The sequence below is a fragment of the Nestor notabilis genome, unplaced genomic scaffold (assembly GCF_000696875.1).
Source record: "Nestor notabilis isolate BGI_N333 unplaced genomic scaffold, ASM69687v1 scaffold2909, whole genome shotgun sequence".
In the NCBI taxonomy this organism is placed as follows: Eukaryota; Metazoa; Chordata; class Aves; order Psittaciformes; family Psittacidae; genus Nestor; species Nestor notabilis.
Genome location: NW_009943978.1, coordinates 223,018 through 242,134, shown reverse-complemented (window position 1 = coordinate 242,134; position 19,117 = coordinate 223,018). Strand labels below are relative to the sequence as shown.

General features: G+C 48.3%; 1 protein-coding gene across 1 annotated transcript in view; it reads right to left on the bottom strand.

Moving 5' to 3' along the window:
• Positions 1-372: 372 nt before the first annotated feature.
• Positions 373-19,117, bottom strand: part of GRIP2 (glutamate receptor interacting protein 2) — a 55,469-nt gene continuing 36,724 nt past the window's right edge. The window contains exons 17-23 of the mRNA XM_010022206.1: positions 16,798-16,937; positions 14,241-14,417; positions 11,098-11,251; positions 8,062-8,182; positions 4,704-4,940; positions 3,004-3,150; positions 373-570 (exon numbers count right to left, since the gene is read on the bottom strand). Coding sequence (XP_010020508.1) covers positions 373-570; positions 3,004-3,150; positions 4,704-4,940; positions 8,062-8,182; positions 11,098-11,251; positions 14,241-14,417; positions 16,798-16,937 — 1,174 coding nt within the window. The remainder of the gene's footprint in view (positions 571-3,003; positions 3,151-4,703; positions 4,941-8,061; positions 8,183-11,097; positions 11,252-14,240; positions 14,418-16,797; positions 16,938-19,117) is intronic.

The following is a 19,117-nucleotide window of genomic DNA, read 5'->3' as shown; positions in this document are numbered from 1 at the left end:
ATTTCAGTCTTGCTGTATGTGATTAACCAAGCAAACAAGAAAGAAAATAGCACCATGTGTGTTTATAGGATGGCCAAGGCCTTCCGGGTGAGGAGGATGTTGGAGGCAGGACCCTGCACACCCCAATGCCCCAGAGCATGGCTGTGGATGCTCCTTCCTCCTGCCAGCAGCTCGCCCCATCGCTACCCACGGCCCGAGATGCACATGCAGCTCCGACCTGCCCAGCACTATTTGGCGGTCTGAAGATCCACCTCCCCCCTTACAGGTTGTGGTACACACAGCGTTTACAAATACCAGTGCAAAAACCAGGAAGAACACCCCAAATACCACAGTGGCTCAGCAGGGGCCCTGGGCATCATCTGCTCCTGCTGCTCAGAGGGTCTGGATACTCGCCTTGACCTCGGTACCGTGGACTACCTGTGCTGGCAGCTCTCTGGTCCCCTCCTGGGGAGTGTTGGCAGCCAGTGCCAAGGGGTTCCGGCTAATCACCAGGTCCAGCTTATCTCCAGCCTCCGAAATCAGGGGAACAGCCAGACAGCAGTCAAAGTCTCTCGTTCGGGTGCGGTTTACCTGCCGGCAGGGGTTTAGGACGTGCCATGGGGAGGAACAACAGAAAGACCATTTTTGTTAGTCAGAAATGGCAAGGGTGGTGAAAACACCCAGCCCTGGTTCCAAGTTCAGAGCAAAGAGGGGGCACCCCTTCAGGCTGAGCACATCCTTCCTTAGCTGAGCACTGATGCAGTAACTGGTAGAGAAAGTTAAAAATGAAGCCTGGATCAGGCTCATGAACCCAGACCCCCAGTGGCTGGGGCAGTAGGACAAGTGTTAAACACTGCAAGGCTCAAAACCAGTTCTCCAATACAAGACTGTAGGAGAAAGGTTGCCATTTTCCATTATTTTTTTGCCATCATGGCTTTTAATGGCTTTAACTTTGTGATGTGGGGTGTTCAGTGCCTACACCACCAACACAGCTCAGACCATGAGGCTTCTGCCAACCATTTCCCAGCTCAGCCAGCAGTAAATTGAGACTGTACTGAACAGTTTCTGCTTCTCCTCTGCCCATTTACATCCTTCCTTTCAGAGGAGTCCGGATGCGTCTCATATGGGCTCAGAAGGTGGCTTCAAATTCTCTCTGCAGGCTTCAGCAGTGAAAGCACTTTTACTGCTGTCTCTTGCAGACCTTCAAGCACATTTCTAGGCTGGGTCACCTGCAAGAACCACCCCAGCTCTGTCACCTGCATCTGCCAGAGCACTTGGGCTTGGTGCCACGACAGCTCCGGGATGGAGGGGGCTGGCAAAGAGCACAAGGAGGGGAAGCAGGGAAGGGAGAAAGGAATTTCCCACCCACCTTTGGAGTGAACATAACCCCTGAGGCCACGCGTTGCTTCCTTCTCTGGGTAAGGGCTGGACCAGTCCAAGCACCCTTCAATCCAAAACCCTTTCCCAGCATTAGTGCATGCTCACGGAGCTGGGCTCTGTGATGGTAGCAGGGTCCCCCTGCCCTAACCAGTGTCCACACAGTTGACCCCAGTACTGCTTCTTACAGCGTAGTAACTAAGCAGAAGTTGTAGACCACATACAGACAAGGAGAGACAAGCCAGCAGCATGCTCTGCCTTTGGGCTATGCCAGCCAGGCAGTTCCAGTGCAGAAATGCCATTAGTGCAATGCCGTGCTCCAGCTAATCCATCCAGAGGTGCTGGTACAGCAGGGACGAGGTGTTTCACTGGCCTTCATGCATATCATCATGCCCATAATCAGCAGCCCCATGAAGCATCCTCAGCAATGCCTCTCTCTACTTCTTGATGGCAGTTGCCTGTACCAGGTCTGCAAGCCCTCAATCACAACTCCACATGTCAACGCGACGCCAATCGCCTTGTCTTCTTGTAGGTGTAAGCCGTGCAGCTCAGCATGTGGAAGGGGGTGTTGAAAGTCTTCATGCTGCTCTGTTTAGGATTTCGGGCACACCTCCCAGAGCACTTGGCACTCGTAAGAAAGCGACACATCCAACATTCAACAGAAAGGCAGCCCAGAGCCTAATTAGCTTCTTGTTCATTCTTGCACCATCTTTTATTTGAAGCCGAGAAGGAATAATTGTATAGCAGCCAACTGGCTAGAGACCATAACAAGCTTAAACAAGGTTCCCCACAGTGCTGCCAGTCCTCCAGTTACCTGATGTACATAATATATTGGCTCTAATCCTACTGCTGACAACCCCCGCCTAGAAATTAGTAAAACTAAACATCTTTCTGACTGTTCCCAAATATGGCCAAATATCTGCATTTCCAAATGGGGGCAGGTTTTCCACTGGGGTTGCACTCCCTCAGTTGCTCTTTGAGTTGCCCCGAAGTGAAAATAGTTGGTTGTCGTCTATCTAAAGCTCCTCTCCAATCTCCAAAACTCACCATGCTCTTACTGTCCTGCTGGTGGGTCCAATATGCCCCAGTTGTATTTACTACAGACTGCTTGTGACCAGAGTTTTTATTCTGTTTCTACATCAGCTATTTCAGTTCAAGCATCTTTCAAGGAAAAAGATCCATGAAAAAAACTTTGCTTCCTAGAAAACTCTTCTAGTTGTCAAAGGCATGCACAGAACCTCATGAACACCTCTTGGCACCTCCACACGGGGCTTTGGAGGAACACATATTGGTCAACACAGTCTAGTTCATCCAAAAATCACCCTCTTACATGCTAGGAAAAGGACCAAGGGTGAGGAGGGGAAGCATCACAGCTTTTTGGTTGTTTTGAGCTCCCCAAGCTCAAAAAGGCCAGTGCCAGGACAGGCTGTGTCCTGGAGTAGGTGTAACCTAGGGGTACCACCTAGTGATTTCTCATCATAAAACACAGGTCTCATTGAGTGCTTGGTGGCTAAGAGCTCACCTAGTTGGCTAACTATTACCTTTCATTAAAGTTAGTGCTGCCATGGATGGGTCTCACTTCTCTCTTCCTCTCAGCCACTCATTCACTCCGTCCCAGCCTCCAGAACTGCATTTTGCATTTATTACCTGAAGCACTCTGTCATATGGCTTGAGGCCACACTGATCTGCTGGCCCATCCGGACGGACCATATTTACATAGACACCTTTTTCTAACAAGCCATCCGACACACTGAATCCAAAGTCTTCACTCTCTGGGTCTTTGTGGAGTGTCATCTGGAGGGGCAGAAACAGAAAACATAGGTTTCAATGCAGCAGGGGAAGGAGAAGATAATTAATACACAGTGAGCCTAATCTACCAGACACCCTTATCTTTGGTAGATCACATGGAGAAGAGCTTGGGTGGCTGACAACCAGCTACACAGCAGTCCCTCTACCTTGGATGTGGAAGGAAGCACAAGCAGTGTAACACAGAGAGCTGCTGTATTTCACCCAGAGAGCAACACACTAAGTGTTATTAACAGAGCATCACCTTCCCTGGCCCAGGTCACGCTGTACATGCCCTGTGTGTACCAGAGCAGCACAGGAAAAATCAACATGTTCACAGGGAATTTTCAGTGTAGTGTGTCAAATTTAAAGACAGCTTGTTCTTATAGGAACTCCTGAACTTCTCTGTTCTTTTCAGAAAACTCCTATCAGTAAGTGCTGATGTACTGAGGACAAGAAATGGGTAACCTCGTCACCCTCCCCTTGAGCATGTCACACTTTGGCCTTGTTTAAAGGAGATGGAAGCATATCTTGCAGTGGGATAACACCGGGAGCCAAGAACAAGTGATCCCCCAACACCACCAAAATCTCCCACAGCCTCCCATGGACTGGGAATGCAACTCTACCATGAGGCTCCAGCTCCATCATTGTCCTCTTGGCTGAGTGAGCCTCATGGATGTGCAGTCCTTGGGAAGGACCGTGCCCAGGATGACGCGCAGGAGCAGCCCTCCTGGCCTCAAGCTTATCCCCAAACACAGCCAACACCAGATGCTCCAGCAGAAGGAAGAGTCACCCTATAACATGCCTAATTACACAGCTCCCCTCCTTCGGGTACAAAGGAGCTTTATTTAAAGGCACATTTGCCATGCCCTGAAGGACAAGAGCAGATCAAACATGAAAAGCTGTTTTTTCCAGCTCCCATAACTGCAGGTTTCGTTCTAAAGTCACACCAGGAAAGAAAAAGGCAGTCAAACGTTTTGAAACCTCTCCAGCTTCCTCCCCTGCTTGCATTCTGCATCAGCAGCTTCTACACTTACTTTTCCTAATTACTATTGCCTTGCACCATGCTTAAACTGGCTGTGTTCAGTTGGGTACTGAATTCAACCAAACACCCCATTGCTGAAGTGCACACCTTTAGGAAAGGCTGGAGTGGAGTGGAAGAGGAGGGAAAAAAGTTATTTTTAAGTTATTTATTATATAAAAAGTGCCCTACTGAACTGGAAAAGGGTTGATAGGTCTCCATGGGGCCATAATTTGAGCTCTTGCTCAAACTCTAGAACACAAGGACCTGGAAATCTCATCTAATAAAGGGAAAGAGGAAAGCACAGATTTGAACCCTGCTGAAGCACGGCAGCTAAATCCTGTTACTCTTCTGAAGAGGCCCCTTCATCCTAATCTGACCCTCTGGAAACCTCTGCTGCAGACATTGGTGGGGACCAGTTTTCACAAGGAAGATTTTTGGGGGGTTCTCCAAACAGAAGAGATCTTCTACAAGGTTTAAAGCTTTTACAGCTGTAACCATCGAGGTACTGCAGTGCCAAACCAACCCTTGCCTCACAAACCTTGTGAAACTCGAGGGGGGTAGGAGACATGATTTCCTGCATCTCCTTCTCGATCTTCTTCATGTCCAGGTTCCTCTCATTCTTCTTGGCAGGAGAGCTGCTGCTCTCAGTCTGTCCATCCTCACAGCTGGCATTTGCCTTCCTCAATGGGCTCAGTCCCGATGGGTTGACAGAGTCCAGGAGCAGCTTGCTGCTGTCCAGGCCCAGATTGTGCACACTCCCTGTCATGATGGATGCCTGCAGGACAAGGGCACAAAGTCACTCAGTTAAGCCAGCAGCAGGAAGGGATGGACCACACAGCAACAAAAGCGGCAGAGACAACAGGACGGCACCGTTGCTCTCAGGAATCAAAAAGTAACTACCAAGAAGCATTTCCAGCTGGCTATAAAAGCCATTTCCAGACCTCAGGAGCCTGCTGCCACATCTATCACTGACCTGCTGCTTGCTCTCCACCCTGACATGGAGCTTCACCAATTCTTCCTTCTACACAAACAGGGCCAGGAAGGCCTCATAGAATCATAGAATAGTTTGGGTTGGAAAGGACCTTAAGATCATCTAGTTCCAACCCCCCTGCCATGAGCAGGGACACCACACCTTGTGCAGGAACCTTCTTGGTAGTCAAGAAGGGCGAACATCCCAATCTCAGGGGTCTCCCAGAGGAACCAGTGTTCGCTGGGCTCTCCAGCCTACCCTGCAGGCTGCAGCTCACCATCAGCATCGCACAGGGCTGGCAATGGCCCAGGGGAGGCAATAGCTTGGACTCCACTGAGGCCAATTCAGTAGAGAAATCAGGATTTGATCTGTCACTAAATGGGAGCTGTCACTGAGGAAAACCGAGTTAGAAATATGAAATTAAGTAGTATTTAAGCCTGGTCATCCCTGATAACATCCATTAAAAGATGGCCCTAAGTAGATTCGACTCCATTTGGCAATGCTTTTCGCTAATGAGATTACATTGATCAAAGCTAACAAAGGAGTCAAGAATCCAGCCTGTGGAACCTCAACTGGCTCCAGGTCACAGAGTCCATTTAAACAGCGTAATGAAAACTGCTATTTCAGAGTTTAGGCTCCAAGGGTCTGCAGTGCCATTAAATGTCGTCAAAAGGTAGAAGGGACAAAAAGGAAAGGTAGGGAGCAGATAGCAAAATTCTGCAATGTTAAACTTGGCACGTCAAAGAGCAGTTGCTCCTGAGCACAGGGAAACACCATCTGACTAAATCCCTAATCAAGGCCCTCAAGCTGGAACAAAGGCAGATAAACAAATGGTGGTGGCAGTATGAAAACACCAGGACTCCCCACTCCATCCCAAACACAACCTTTTAGCTTTACACTTTTCAGGTCTTCACACAAAAATGACGTAACCAGCTCTAGTTTAGCCAATACTCAGAAATCTGCCACATGCTGGAAGGACGCTGACTTACCCCATACTTGAAACAGATTAAAACACATCAATACAGCCGAGCAGGGTATGTTTGTTCAGTGACCTCAGGCAGCCTCCACCCACCCCAGGGTGCTGTGCCGTGCTGTACCAACACCGACACTGCAGAGCCAGTGAGGAGACTGAAAGGTCTCTGCACCCTGTGCTACTGTCCTCCCTCACACTCAGTAAATACCACAACCAGCCAGTACCCAGCAGCATTCGACTCCTTCTCTACCTCCAAGGTATTTAAATACTTCTTGCAGCATCACAAAAAATTTGCTGGGTTCTTTGGGTTAAGGGCAAGCAGCAGAAAGGACAATTCCAGACTTCTCCAGCCTGTGGCTTGTTTTTCCCCATGTCTTGGCTGCCCTCAAAGCAAAGCAGGGACATGTGGTCCATTAGACATACTGGAAAAAGCCTGTTTCAACCCATACCCCACAGTCTGGGAGTGGATTGCTGCTGTGCGTGAACCCATTTCCAGGCTATCTTGGGTCATCCTGCATCACTCTCATTGTTTTGGTTTTCTAAAGCATTGCTATAACTGTCAAAGCTCCAAAGCCTTGAAACAGCATCTCTGCACTATGGATCCCTGGAAAATGAAAGGGATTGGGCATTTTCATAATAGTCCCACAAATCCTCTCTTTCACATTTAGGTGCCAACCATTCTGCAGAAGAGAAACATCTACACACCATTACAGAGGGGTACCTTTTCTTAAGCATTCCACAACAGTTCAGCAAGGTTAAGAGCAGCTGCCTAAACTCATTTCTAAATACATTCAGGTCCAGGAAGTAAGTGATTAAAGGAAGAAGTTACAGTTTGTGGGGTTTGTGTGTTGGTTTGTTCTTTTATAAATCAGCACTTTCTTCAGCAGTTAAGATAATAAATACATGGATTCGTGCATCAACACAATGAATTTAATTGAGATTTCCTCCCCCACTTACAGTTGCTAAGGATCAAGGACGAAAGAACAATTAGTCCAAAACAGGACTTTCCTTTTCCACCTCCAATTATTCAGAAATTGCCTTTTTTCTCTGAAGCCTGAGATATGCAACTGTGCATAACACAGCCCCACTGGGGGTGATGGAGGGCACGACCCAGCGAGCTCTCTCTGGTCCTTGGCACACAGAAGGCAAGGGGAGAGACGAGCTCACGGGGTCCTGCTCCTTCTTTTGGGCTGCAGCAGCTGAGTCAGGGAGGGGAGCTGCTTGGGTCCCATCCTGCTAGGCAGGTTTGCTTCCTGCTGCTCAACAGGCTTGAGGGAGGCCTTTATTTGCATCCCACAGCTTAGAAATCCAGGCTCCTCATCCTACAACCGGACACAATAACATGACCTCCAAAGCATTTTGGATAAAGAAAAGAGAAAGTGATTTGTGAAGAGAGGAAACACCTTTATTTCTGCAGGAAGCAATTGCTTTCTCAGATTTTTCCATGGGAAGCCCGGCTGAAAAGCTTCCAATTACCTATTTCACTGAAAGAGTTTCCGGCAGAGCGACAGCTGAATGCAAGATATATGTCAGGCCAATCTATATTTGAAGTAAGCCAAGGCTTCCGTCCCATTGTGGCTAAAGGGGGCTCCTTTTGCTTGGCCTTTAAGTGCTTTGAACAGATAGCATCTTGCCAAGCAGAGGGTTTACCGTCTGACAGGGAAGGTTTGCCAACAGGCGTGTGAAGACTGCTGGCCAGCAACTGTTTGCAAAAGGAGCGTGGAGTTCCTGGTGGGTAAGTCATCGGCTCAGGGGGAAAGTGCACACAAGCAGCTGCCTAATGAGACATAGTTATCCATTAGCACAAACTGACACGGATTAAACTCAAACCCTTCTTCACACCACTGGCAGCGCAGGGATGCTACGGGCAGTTAACAGATCTGGGGAAACAGTCTAACATTCAGGGCAAGAGCAAAACAGTCGGATCAGCAGCAAATTCAGAAAGGGATTTACCTCAATCTCCCTCAAAAGCTCAGACTGGCCGCATGTTTCCAAATCCTCCAAAGCTTCTCCAAAAACACGCCAAAAACTATCCTCGTGAGTGGTCTCAAGGCCATTTTGGCGGTTGGGGTATCTGTTGTAACGTAGGAACCAAACATTGTCAGCACTCTTCTGCAGCGGGATGAAAGCCGCAAGGCTACAGCAAGTGTCTCACCAGTAAAAGCAGAGACTTGAAGGGTCTTCATATACAAAAGCAAACAATATGAACTTTTCAGACAAGAGTCCGAATACGAGACCTCCATGCATTTACTACCAAGTGTCCTTCAAGGGAAGAATTAAGTTGGTGCAGTAATGTCAAAGTTCAAAGGATAAATTAAAAAGTGCCTGTAGGAAGATTGTAGGTTTAGGAAGACGTTTTGGTGAAATAGAGAAGTGAAAGAAAAAAGGATGCGTTATGGGTAAACCAGGAGCCTCAGAGACTGTTAGTACAAAGGCTGATGGGATAGAGCTCAGATCTGAGACACAGAACACCTGAGAAGAGAGAGAAAAACACAGAGGGTAACAGACATGGTGAGAAAATGAGAAATACATTAGGTCTCTATGAGAGTAAATAATGCAGAGATGTATATAAAAATGGTTGCCCTGGGCTGGACAAGCAAATGCACACAACAGCCAGCAATACCGACAGTGTCATGTATAACCCATACAAACCACGTTTCATTTGCTTTGGGATGGCCAGGAACTGAGCTGTTACTTTCACAAGGTCTCTTTCTGGGGGCTACATAACAGCCATGGCACTTTTTGGTATGTAAAGATTGCCACCATGTAAAGATTGCCACCAGTTCCATCTACAACTGAGAATAAGCAGAGAGAGGACCACTCTCAACGTATGTTAACGTGAACACCATGTGTGTCTTGCTGGGGGGTTCTGCAGTTTCCCCACCTTGGCAGTTTCAGCATCTCTTACCTCTGACCAGGCTCAATTCTCAGACTGCTAAATCAAATAGCAATTAAACATGCTGAAGTTCTCTGAACAAGTCAGAAAAGTAGGTGACACTGAACACTGCTTATTGAACACCAGCTCTGTGCAAAACAGCACTCAGTTTAACAAGAGCCTCTTGAATTAAGCTCTCAGTGGTGTTAAATCAAGGTCACAATAAACCCACTAATGTGTCACGGTGGAGACCCCAAAGAGACAGTGACATTGGAGCAGCCCTAATGCATCTTCTACACATCTTATTAGGAGCTGCATAGGCGAGGCTCCACCTCTGCAACATCTGACACCACTCGCATGGTTTAATGGGCCTCAGCACCGCAGAGGGGAAGGGAGCTCATCCACCAGAGCCACTTAGCAGAGTCAGAACATTAAATTGAGCCCAAGTCAGAGGTTGGCCTCCATTAAATATATAATGACCCCTTAGACTATTAATAGAGCTTTTTCCAAATCTCTATTAACTGCAAAGTCTTTAGCACGCGCTTTGCTTTTCAGCCACGGGTTTAAATGGGAGCCTGTAGGAGGCATAAACTCACACACATGTGCTTTTGCTCCTTGTGGGATCATGGCCTACCTGGAGGGAGCAGTATCTCACACAGCTTATTGTATTTAAGTTCCCCCCCTACCTTCCATGAGCTTTTAAAGGCCAGTAGCCTTCACACCAGGCAGAAAGGTCAAAAACCCACACAGCAAGACTTTATAAAAACAAACCAAAATTTCCCCCTAAAAGGAATTCTCAATTCTCTCCCCTTACTCATTTCCTTCCTCTGCTCCCGGGTTCCCAAGGAGGCAAAAGTCCCTTCCAGTTACCAGTTTCTTGCCTCTCAGACCAGCACTGTAACACACACATCCAGGATGCAAATGAATCAGAACGGGGGCTCTCACACCACTGGGCCAGCAGGTTTTTACAGGCTCAAGGCAGCCAGGGCTGGAGATATTTTGTTTTCCTCCCTAATAAAAGCACTCAGCAGCATGAACCGTTTCACTTGCACTTTGACATCAGGACTCGGAGCCCTCATTAGGGACGTGCAGAGCTTTGAGGGCTCAGATTTGCTAACTTCAGCTGGCCTCGCTGTGAGGGCCACCAGGGACAATGACCTCTGCGAGCTGGGTCTCGCTGAGATGCAAAACAAGAACAAAGTCTCCGCCACTGCCAGCCTTCCTGCCAGTGTGATCATCTTTTAAATAGGTGGAAATGGCCATGAGATGTTCTAAGGGGTTTGTTCGGACAAACAAAAGTCAAGGAACAAAATAAGGAGAAAACAAGAAGAACTGACAGTAACACCACGACACACACAAACTATGGGGACTCTGGAGGATGTCGAGGGGAGGGTTATGAAGCAACGAGGCTTTTCCACCGTGTATGGCTCAGAAAGGGGCAAATCTAGCAGGATTTAGACCCAAAGCAAGGGGCAGCTGCAGCCTCCTCCACGGGCTCAGGAAGTGTTGCAGGATTTCTCCCACACCAGCTAAATCCAGGGATTATCTTGACCATGGTCACTCAGTGTGGATTTATTTGTGGTGTTGGGAGGTCCAAAGTGTGATGGAGAGAGATGTCCAGCCACAGCTTTGGGAGATTTTAAGTTGGACATGAAATCTCATACTGGTCTTCCAAAAGTGTTGGTTGGCCTGTTTTGTTTCGTGGCTGTTTTGAGCTGTTGTGAAAGCTGCATCCTCACTCAGAAAAGTCTGGCCAACACATGTGGGGACAGCTCTGATCATATCCATCTATTACATCTAAACCATGAAAACCCTGCAGCCTTTACATGGCAGGAGAATGAGACGTGGTAAGAATCTGCGGACCATGCAGCTGAGACCGCCCTAAGTTCAGACACAAACGTCCCCTGGCCATGACAGACGTGCCACAGAGCTACACCCAGGGTAACCTGGCAATGTGGAGGGGGGTCACCATCCCAGCACCCCTCCCCATGGCTATCTATGTAGAGATGAGGACACTGCTGGCCACTCCATCACATTCCCATGCCCCCTTGTCCCTGTACAGTGACACCCACATCTGCAGACGCTCCTCCCTGTCTCCTCCCACCCCTCCATACCTGCTGGGCTTGTCCCAGTCATCTTCACTGAAGCTTCCATCCATGTAGGGGTAGTTTTTCCTGGGGTCCCCCGGAGGGGTGCTGCTCTTTTGCCTGCTGTGTCTCCATTCATGTGGATGGAGGCCTATTCCCGCAGCCTGAGGTATGTACGTACCTAGGGAAGGCAAGAGGGGACGGAGAGAGAGAGGGTAATACCTGGTCAGAAAACCCAAATGGCAAAGTCATGCTGAGCCAGGAGAGCCTCCTTCCTGAAGTCCCAAACCTGAGGCCATATGGGTTGCACACTGCTTCCATCTCAGTCATCCAAAAGGGGTGCTTCTTCCCATCTCTTCTTGCTTTAACCACAGCAGCTTCTCAGGATCATGTCATAAGATGCCCCATTTCTCCTTTGCTTCCTCACTTCTGAGTAGTTTCGTGGTGTGGGTCTGGGATCCACAGACCTGGGACTACACATACCCACAGAGACAGATCCTACACCCAGCCAGCTCTAACCTTGATTAACAGCTCCTGTTCCCACACTGAACCCAACAGAAATCATGCTATTGAAGCAGCCACCTTTAAATACAGCGAGTCCTTCAAAGGGTAGAGAGAAGATGCTGCCAAGCTTCCCTCAGCATGCCCAACCCCATTCGTTTTGAAGGATTTGGAGGCCTGATTTCTATTGGGGAAAAAAGTTAATCTTCATTTAGATTCTCAACTGCCTTTGGGACTTAATGGACAGCACAAAAAAGTAATAGGATATAGAAGGACAGCAGCAAAGAAACTGCATCTGGAGAAGCCAGAAACAAGTTTCCCTTCAACAAGTGTAATAGCACTGAGGGTACCTAGTTGTGGACACCAGCTCCAGTGTGCTCAGCAGTGGTAAAGGAAGAAGATTTATACTTGATTCCGAAGAGCTGCCAGGGAATTCCTTCTGTGCCTTTGGGATCAGCTGGTGCAGGTACAGAAAACTGCTCCAGGGACATATGTATGAAAGGCAAGGAACAGGAGGAAAAACTTCTGGTGCTCTTCTGTACCACATGCGATAAGAGATCAAGACAGACTGTTGGGATGAAATCAGACAAGTTTTGCTACTTCTGCCACCGTGGACTTTCCCGTACTGCAATGTCTTACTCCAGAGATGCAAATCCACCACTACCCAAGTCACAAGATCCCCACGTCTCATGAGTAGCTGCCAGGACAGTAACCTTCCAAAACCGAGCATTCCTCAGCAGTGTCAGTGCCATCTGCAGTGGAAACAAACCTCCCGAGTCCCCTGCCCACCTCCCTGCTGCCCACTGAGTGCTTCAGAGAAATCCCCACAGCCCTTCCAAGAAGCACCGCACACTTCCATCACAGCGCGTGCCAAACGAACAGGAAGAGGTAACAGGAGAAACACATAATTAAGGGGGACTTGACCTCCCAAACGGCTCAGAGCACTGAAAATACCCAAAGACAACGCCAGCAGTTTCTTTGGAAATGCCAAGGTCTGTTATTTCACTTAGCTGAGCGTTTCCTCTGCGTGTGTTTAAAGGTTAGACTGCTCTGGAGACAGCCCCAGGAGAAGTGCTTGCCAACATGTCACAACAGTCAGGAGCGTTCGCTGCCTGCCAGAGCAGAGCGAGCTCCCTGGATGCAGGTCCCTGCAGCGGGGGGCAGCAGTGGGGCCAGGGGCAGCAGGGGTACATGTCCAGAGCTGTCACTTGGTTGCCTCTGGTTTCAGTTCCTCCTTCCAGAGAGATAGGCTGGATCGCTGGAATTCAGAGCCACCTGGTGGCATGTTCCCACCAGGCTCAGCATGACCCAAACCCTTCCTTGAGGGGTTTCCTAAACCTGTGAATGAACCTAAAACCTACAAGGCTGCAGAGCCCAATCGATAGTTCGCCACTTGGGATGTGAACCCCAATCTCCAGGCAGGTCTCCCTGCATCCTTCCTTCCCTCCACATCCCATGGGCAACCCTGCATGTCCTTCTCCCTGCCCTCTTCCCAGCACCACCATGCAGACAAATGCAGTTGCCAGGGAAGAGGAGAGAGGTTCTTCTTGAAGCCGAGTTGCAGCCTGTGGATGCTGGGCAGCTTGGCACCAGCCCCACTCCCTGGGGCTCTGTGCTCAATTACTCGTTCTCAATTTACCGGTAAAAGCAATCACTTTGCTAAATCCAGTGTCCAACTTGTGCTAAAGTCCTGATAGATGGAGAAGGATTGCAGCATTATGAAGGCCAGGGGATTCCTTCCTAATGAAGCCTTCAGTCCCAGACGCTTTCCTAAATTAAGACCTCAGGCCAGTGGAGGCTGAAGACTCAGGCATGGTGGAAAAGACACTCATGCACTGCACTCTGAGTGCAGTGAGCACAGGCACGCATCTTCCTCAGCACACACTGAAGGTGCTTTGCAACAATGCCCCTGCAACATCCCTCCCTTTCTCACATTCTGTTCTGGACAGCATCTTTTCACCAATTCCCTCTGCAGAGGCAGTTCAGGGTTTGGTTTTGTTTCCACACAGGCTAATACGAGCTTACACCATTACATCTAAACTGGAATAACTGTTTTCCAGTGCTTTTCTCCAAGTAAAAAAATCTATTCCCATGACTAGAGTATCATCCATCCCAATTCCATATGTCTGCCAGAAGCCACAGCTGAATAAACCTGGCCTCGAAGACATGTGTTCATCTGATCACTCACTAGAGAGTTAGAAATACTTTCTTGTAGTATTACCTTAATTATTTTGTTAAGTGAGTGCTTCTAGTCACAAGACATTCTTGTGGATTTTAAATCATCCTGAAGAGGATTAATATGTCCTACCCAGTCTCTCTGGAGAATTAGAAGTGAGCTATGGACCAAACACTCTGTAAGACATATGGCTAGTGAATACTTCCTCTGATTATGTGAATTATGAAGTGCCATAATGGTTTTGAGAATGCTGTGAACAGTATGATGCCATATAAACCAGAAAAAATGTGCCAATAAAAACCTAAATCAGATACATCAACTCCGAGCACCACATGAGTGCACTTTAAAATACATTTTGTCCCTTGCTGGAAGCAGGAAGCCATGTAAATGTGGTCAGACCACAGGCTTCAGCTCATGCTCTGTCTCCAGACAGGTTCAGGGGCTCTGCCTATCTTCGCCTTGAGGCCCCTAAGAAAAGCCAACCCTGGCTTACCTTGGCTTCCATAGCCAGCATCAATGCCGGAGCCATCCCAGGAATCCATAACATTGTCCATGCTAGGAATTGTGCTGGAGTATATCTCAGACAGCTTGCTAGTTTTCTGGGAGTCTGTCAGGTCATCTTCTGGGTCGCTCACTTCGCTTACACTCCCCGACTTCTTGGGATAGGATTCTGGAACCAGAACATGCTGCTTTAGCAGGCAAAAAGGCTTATGGTGACATAGGGCCAAGCCCAGGTACTGTAAGTCTTTTGCAGAACCTCTTTAGCTCTTCCAAAGTAGCTGAGAAAGGCATGTGCGATGTGGTTAAAAGGACTTAATGCTGTAATCTTTAGCTGAATCAAGAAGAAATGCCCTTCTGAGATTTTAGCACGTGGAATAGGTGGGGATTTGAGGATTCTCAAATATGAGAGAGCTGACACCTAATCTCAGTTCTCAAGCACACCTTCTTGTGCCTTTCATAGAATCACAGCATGGTTTGTGTCGGAATGGACCTTACAGCTCATTCAGTTCCAACCCCTGCCATAGGCAGGGACACCTTCCACTAGAGCAGGTTGCTCCAAGCCCCTGTGTCCAACCTGGCCTTGAACACTGCCAGGGATGGGGCAGCCACAGCTTCTCTGGGCACCCTGTGCCAGCGCCTCAGCACCCTCCCAGGGAAGATATTTTCCTAATATCTAATCTAAATCTACACTCTTCCAGCTTAAAGCCATTCCCTCTTGTCCTGTCACTACACACAGTCAGGGTGCTGGCTGCAAACTTCCTGTCACAAGCAGATGTTTTAATGAGATTCCAACAACAATGCAACCTGGTCCCAGACTACCACAGCTGAAGTTACAGCCCCCTTCCAAGAATGTACAACCTCATACCAGTTCAAGGCTAATCACCACCTCTGCAGAGAGAGCTTCCTGACAATGCGGAATTCCAGGGTCTGGTATTTTGAGGTTGAATTTCCCCTGATTAGTGATTGGAAAATGGAAAGCTGAATACAGGTGATGAAGCTCAGACCTTCCCTTTCGTCATTTTAGTACTAATAAGCCCTTATTATCATCATATCAAATTCCATTTCAGGTACAAGCTATGCACAGAATGGTTTCTCAGCACAAGCATGTCTTTGTACTGAATAGTTTAGAGTCCTTGTTGATTAGATGTCCTGTTGGCCATCCACACCCTAGATCTCCAACTCACAGAGGCTGGGATATAAAGTCCTCTGAAAGTCTTCATTTGACAATGAGGACAGATTATTTTACCAAACAAAGCCCCGTGTTCTGAAAGTCCCTATTTTCCAAGCATTCGGAAGATTGCTCCCCATGATTAACTCAAGATTACCTTGAAACTTCAATTACACCTGCTTCATTCTCAGAATGATTAACGAGGCTCCAACTGGCACTTGCATGTCAATTACTTCAGCGAGTGGCTGTGAAAATGTGAAGTGTCAGAGACCATGCTAAGTGTCAGCAGGGAGAATAAGGAGTATTTCAGACCAAGGATGGAGACACTTGGCTGCAGGGAATGCGACTGGGGTCTCTTGGAAAAGAATTAGCTCCCCAGTTCTACCTCTCTTTGCTAAGTCCCCATTCCCTGTCTGGGCTTTCTCTGTGTGTAAAGCAAGTGCATGGCCAGAAGTGCTCAGTTTAGGAGCAATGCTACTTTTTCAGATGCAGGACAGGCATCTCATGGGCCATGCTTGCTCAAGAGAGCTTGATCACTTGATTTCTTCCAATTCCCACAGCACCATTGCCATTGGACAGGTAGGTCCAGCTCAATCTGGAGACTGCAGAAGCATGGCACAAAAAAAGACACAAAATACAGGGTGTGGGGAGAGACCGAAATGCAGCCAGAATGCACCAGCTACTTTCTGAACTTCATGAAAAAGCCTCTGTTTGGCTGTGAAGTTTGCATGTTCCCTGGTTTCACCAATCCCCCTTCAGACCCCCCAGTGACCTGCCTGTACTAAGTATGCTCCTGTTACTGGATACTGTGTCATGAAGAACAGCTTCAAAGTCACAGGAAGCTTGGCATGGAAATGAGAAGGGGATCTCCAAGTGAAGGTAGATACTATGAAAGAGAAGAGATGTGAAAGATGTATTGCAAATCAGATTCAAAAAGTTAAATTAAAGGTGGAGTTTTGTTTTTCATGGATTCTACCAGCTCAGAGTCCCCTTGCTCATTTTTGGGGAGGGGAAACCACAAAACAATGACAAAACCCTGCACTTTTCTACCTTTAAAGGCAACTCTGCTGCACTTTTGGGTGAAACACCCACACAGACAGGCAATAGCAGCAACAGCACAAGGTGTCAATCTGGAAAGAAAATTATTATCAGCACTAATCCTGCTGTCTACTCTCTTCCCACTACCATAGAGAGCCCCGCGTTGCCTTTGTTTTCCATCTGTGAGTCAGAAAACACCCACCTTCCCCCTCTGTGCCCAACCATGCCCCTGACCACGCTGCCTCATCTCACCTCCCACCACACAAGAAGGAAACCCCAGAGCATTACCTACTCCATCACCTGGGTTCCCTTCCACTTCCCATCCCAAAACATCCCAACTCACTCTCCATCTGCTTCTTGATCTTCAGTGTGACCGTCTCCCCTGCCATCTGCAGCAGGTGAATGGCTTCGCTCAGCGGTTTGCCCTTGAGGCTCACGTTATTAATCGCTAATATCCGGTCACCGATGTGAATGGCTCCGGTTCTGGAGAGAAAAAGCACTGTTAGAACCCTCAGAGAAGCAATTTGCCTCTGTGAAACAGGCTATTATGTTGTTACTTGAAGCAATAACATATTAACTCTGTTCTTTCAAATGTGTCTTGGTTTTCCCTTAGTAAACCCATGATTTCCTCTTCACGACCACTACCAGGAATCTGGGTCCCTCCCCATGTTTCATCTTTGTATGTACACACAAATATGCCCAGGAATGGATTCTTTCCTCAGATCCCAGGCCCCCTGGGACTGCAAGAGAAGCTTACGGTCAAATCTTCTCAAAGCAAAGGAGTCTACACATTAAAAGCATAAGCAGTTCCAGTGTGTGATGCCCACCAGACTGAGGGGCATGTTCACACTGATGGAAATAAGTGATAGGACAAACTCAGAAATCCACTGAAAACCAAAACGGTCCAACACATATAGACTGTGTGTGCAAGCATGAACTGAACCATGACTTCTCCCGGTGTTTGCTGCAGCTCCAGGAAGAGCAGGCAGGACAGGATGTGCCCATCAACAGAGCTGGCTGCCAAGGCTGGACCGAGCTCACCACACTCACACTCCCTAATGCCAGCAAGAGCAGGAATCCTGTCCTCCTCCAGCACTGCCGTGAGGTTTAGCTACCAGAAGCCTGTGTGATCGAGCCAGGAGGAGATGCAAATCTGAACTGCAGCATCTTTCTCTCCATGGCAATGTGCTTCTCTCAGGCACATCTCCAAATTCCCCTGCAGAACTGGGATTTGACACCCTGTCATAGGCAAAACAGCTATTCACCTTTCCCTAAACTACAAAACCTTTGTAGACACGCTGCTGTGAAACATCTACTACACATACACGAAATCGGGGAATGTAGCCAAACAGCAGGCAGGACTGTTTGGTCTGCTGCTGCTGCTGAGATACTTGGACAGTGCCATGACAGTCCCACCAGCCACTAGATGTCCGTCTCGTCCCATCCAAATCAGTCTGGAAAAGCCCTCAGGGAAAACTTGTGCATTCGAATGAATCACAGATCAAACCGGAGCCAGAGTATTTGCCTTAAAAGTTTCATCTACACAGGCATAAAAATATCCAGCTTAACTGCTGGCAGTGTGGAGGTGACCCTTGGCTTGCTGCACTGGTTCAGCACCTGAGGGCAGCCTGCTGTAGCCCTAAACCCAGCATGGGGACACATCTCCTACCCGAGACACCAGCCCAGCTGCCTGTGTCTGAACAAAACGACTGCTCTGCAGAAACTGTGAAAGTCCCTCAGCAGGGAAAAATACAGAAACTATTAAAGAGAAAGGCCACGTTCAGTCAGGTGGGTTTCTTCGGGGGGGCGGGGAGGAAGGGAAAGTAAATCAAAGTCCAGTCCTCTCATCTGCCCATCTTCTGGCACCCCTGTGCCAAGCGGGAGCATCAGAGATAGCTGTTTCTAGCTAATGACCCTTGTGTCTCTCTGTTATCAGTAACAGCGCCTAATTCACCTTAAATACAAACCAGCCCAGGGAGCTACATGCTCCATGTCCTTTACAGCTCAGAGGACATATGCAAGAGCAGAACTGAGCAACAGGGAAGTTGCAAGGTGTAAAAGGGGGCTGCAGGCACTTACACACTGGAGAAGGGGTGGCTGCATGCACATGGTAGAGATTTACATGGCACATGGGCAGAGGCACCACTTGTCCCTTCCTGCCAACATGGGTTGGTGCTGAGCACTCCTGGACAAAATCCTCCTGCAGCCACTCCATCTATTTGACCAGGCAGCACCAAAGGATGCTGGGCAGGCACTTTAAAATGCCAGCAATAGCCCCAGATTGCTTTTGGAGAACCATTACACGGTGACCAGAATTGAACAGTATTGTTCAGGCACACTCCCTTCCCCAAGGAGAAAGCAAACAAGCTCCATGGCCCAAGCTAAAGCCACCTGCAGGCACTGAAGGAAGGGAAACTGAGACTAACATGGGAGAAAGCCACCACTTGACACCAACCCAAGAGCCTGAGCTGCCTCTGTAGGTTTCTGTAAGACCAGACAAGTACAAGGAGAAAAACGTTCAAGGACAAGATAAACCCCAAGTCATCCAAATTTGGAGCCTTTTCAGCTTCGACAGCACATCACCCTCTGTGACAGATGTGTGACAGATCCTAGAGGACAGCCCGCCTTCCCCATTACCAGCGAGCAGCCTGGCTGCAGCACAG